The sequence below is a fragment of the Solanum verrucosum genome, unplaced genomic scaffold (genome assembly GCF_900185275.1).
Source record: "Solanum verrucosum unplaced genomic scaffold, falcon-dt-bn FXZP01000954.1, whole genome shotgun sequence".
In the NCBI taxonomy this organism is placed as follows: domain Eukaryota; kingdom Viridiplantae; phylum Streptophyta; class Magnoliopsida; order Solanales; family Solanaceae; genus Solanum; species Solanum verrucosum.
The window spans coordinates 1-2,500 of NW_026020766.1; the positions used below are offsets into that span (position 1 = coordinate 1).

The following is a 2,500-nucleotide window of genomic DNA, read 5'->3' on the forward strand; positions in this document are numbered from 1 at the left end:
CATTTGTCCTATATGTACAAATCCAAATCGGGCGGATCTTTACCCGGAGTAGAGCATAAACCTAAAAAGATGAAACAGACCCATTCAGGAACAAGAAAATACCATCGCGGTTTGGATTAAATCTCGATGAAAGAATACATCAATGAGAAGTTAATTCGATAAGTTTAATGACCCTTTCTTATAACTTCGAATTTTATAATGGAAAATCGAAAATATCAAAAAGGAGTAAAAACTCGTCTTTATTGAAAAATCGAAGAAAAGCCCTTTCGTTAGAAGTAAGAAAGAGCCCTTGTAGAAAAAAAGAAAGAGGACTGGAATCTATACATTGATTCACAATTTTTTTGAACCGTATGCATCAAAAGGCGCATGTACGGTTCCTAAGGGATACAATTTTACCCTAATCAACCGACTTTATCGAGAAAGATTACTTTTTTTAGGCCAAGGGATTAGTACCGATCTTTCGAATCAACTTATTGGTCTTATGATGTATCTCAGTATGGAGGATGAGAACAAAGAGCTATATTTGTTTGTAAACTCTCCTGGGGGCTGGGTAATACCTGGGATCGCCATTTATGATACTATGCAATTTGTGCGACCAGATATCCATACAATATGCATAGGATTAGCTGCTTCAATGGGATCTTTTATCCTGGCCGGAGGACAACTTACCAAACGTATAGCATTCCCTCACGCTTGGCGCCAATGAGGTTTTTATTTGAGAGAAAAAAGAAGACTATGCCTTCGCCATATGAATACTAAGTAATAATAGCATGGCACTTCGAATTCGATATGAGAAATTTTTGTATTTTTTTCAAAACATTAGATTCTGTATCGAGAGAGTAGTATGAGATAAGGGGTATTTCCGATTTTCTCTTATCTATCGGGAATTCAGTTCAGCGTCACAAACTTATTTGTTTTCATGCCGGAGAGTTCTTAACAATATTTATGTTATGAAAGAGTACGAAAAAAAAAAGATTTTTTCCTTATTTGATCGGATTAAAAAGAAACTTTGGGATTGCTGAATCACAGACAAAAAAAAGAAAAAATAAACATATAAAGCAACGGAGCCATCATAGTATTTTTGAACTCCTCCGAAAGGAAGGATGGCAATTTGATTATTTACCCATCTGAGTCTGATAGATTCTATTTTCTCTTTCTTCAATAGAAAGGAGGGGGGTCAATTTTCTTGTAGAGCCGTATGCACAAAAGATGCCTGTACGGTTGTTCAATTCTATCTTTTTTCTATTCTTTATCTTTCTTTTCTCTTTGCTTTATCATGCGAGATAGGGGAAGCTTTTATTTTGTTATATCATCAGGGTAATGATACATGAACCTTATAGTGCTTTTTATATGGCACAAGTAGGCGAATTTGTCATGGAAGCGGTAGAACTGATGAAACTGCGTGAAACCCTCACAAGGGTTTATGCAGAAAGAACGGGCAAACCCTTCTGGGTTGTACACGAAGATATGGAAAGAGATATTTTTATGTCAGCAACAGAAGCCCAAGCTTATGGAATTGTTGATTTTGTAGCGGTTCAAGGAAAATAACATGGATTTCGCGCAAATCTGTGATTTGAGATTTTATCTTCGAATTGAATATTCTATTAAATAGAAGTAATTCACCATCATTCGGTTAGGATCAATCTAAACCAACCCATCATATTATGTATACGATTCAACATGCCAACTATTAAACAACTTATTAGAAATACAAGACAGCCAATCAGAAATGTCACGAAATCCCCCGCTCTTCGGGGGTGCCCTCAGCGTCGAGGAACATGTACTAGGGTGTATGTGCGACTCGTTTAGATCATGAGCTGGCACAAAAGCAAGAAAACTACTTTTACAGTATCAATGATCAGTACCGGTGAATGGGATAGGATGGAAAAAGGAACTCCATCCATTATTAAAAAAAAAAAACTCTACCATATCCCTCTATTGTGTATGAAGTTTATGGTTTCCGTTGGTGTAAATCCAATCACCTGAATTTAAGATGATAAGAAATTCTCCATTGGTAACAAATGGTTATCCATTAAGCGGAGGAAATCTTATTTAAACGGACTAAGAGGGTCAGCTACCCAGCAAACTTTCATAATTAAATACCGTTACTGTATAGGTAGATCTGATTGTGAAAGACCTATTACTGGATAATTCATGGGTAGAGCCAAAGCGTGTGAACTATACAAGTTCCCAATAACATCAATTAGTTGATTAAATAGTAAATTAAAGTATAAAGTAAAGGCTCCGGTGTATAGAGAAGACCTCACCGTTTAAGAAGTAACCATAGAAACGAAGGAACCCACTATTTCTTTTTTTATTTCTTTTATTTACTATATTTTTGATACCTAGGAAAATACAATTTCTTAGTTCTGTCTTATTTCGCAGTGAAATACCTAAAAAAAAAATCGTGGTCGGGAAGGTTAGAGTAGCCAAAGCCATTGGAATTTTGATTTTATACATTGGAAAAATTCGTTTTGTTATTAATAGACTAGGAAGGGGG

The 2,500-nt window shown here is 35.7% G+C and overlaps 1 protein-coding gene across 1 annotated transcript; it reads left to right on the forward strand.

Moving 5' to 3' along the window:
* Positions 1-496: 496 nt before the first annotated feature.
* On the forward strand, positions 497-1,548 carry LOC125812800 (ATP-dependent Clp protease proteolytic subunit). Its single transcript, XM_049492269.1, has 2 exons — positions 497-674; positions 1,364-1,548. Exons 1-2 carry the CDS (start codon positions 497-499, stop codon positions 1,546-1,548), a joined length of 363 nt encoding a protein of 120 aa, XP_049348226.1.
* Positions 1,549-2,500: the final 952 nt, after the last annotated feature.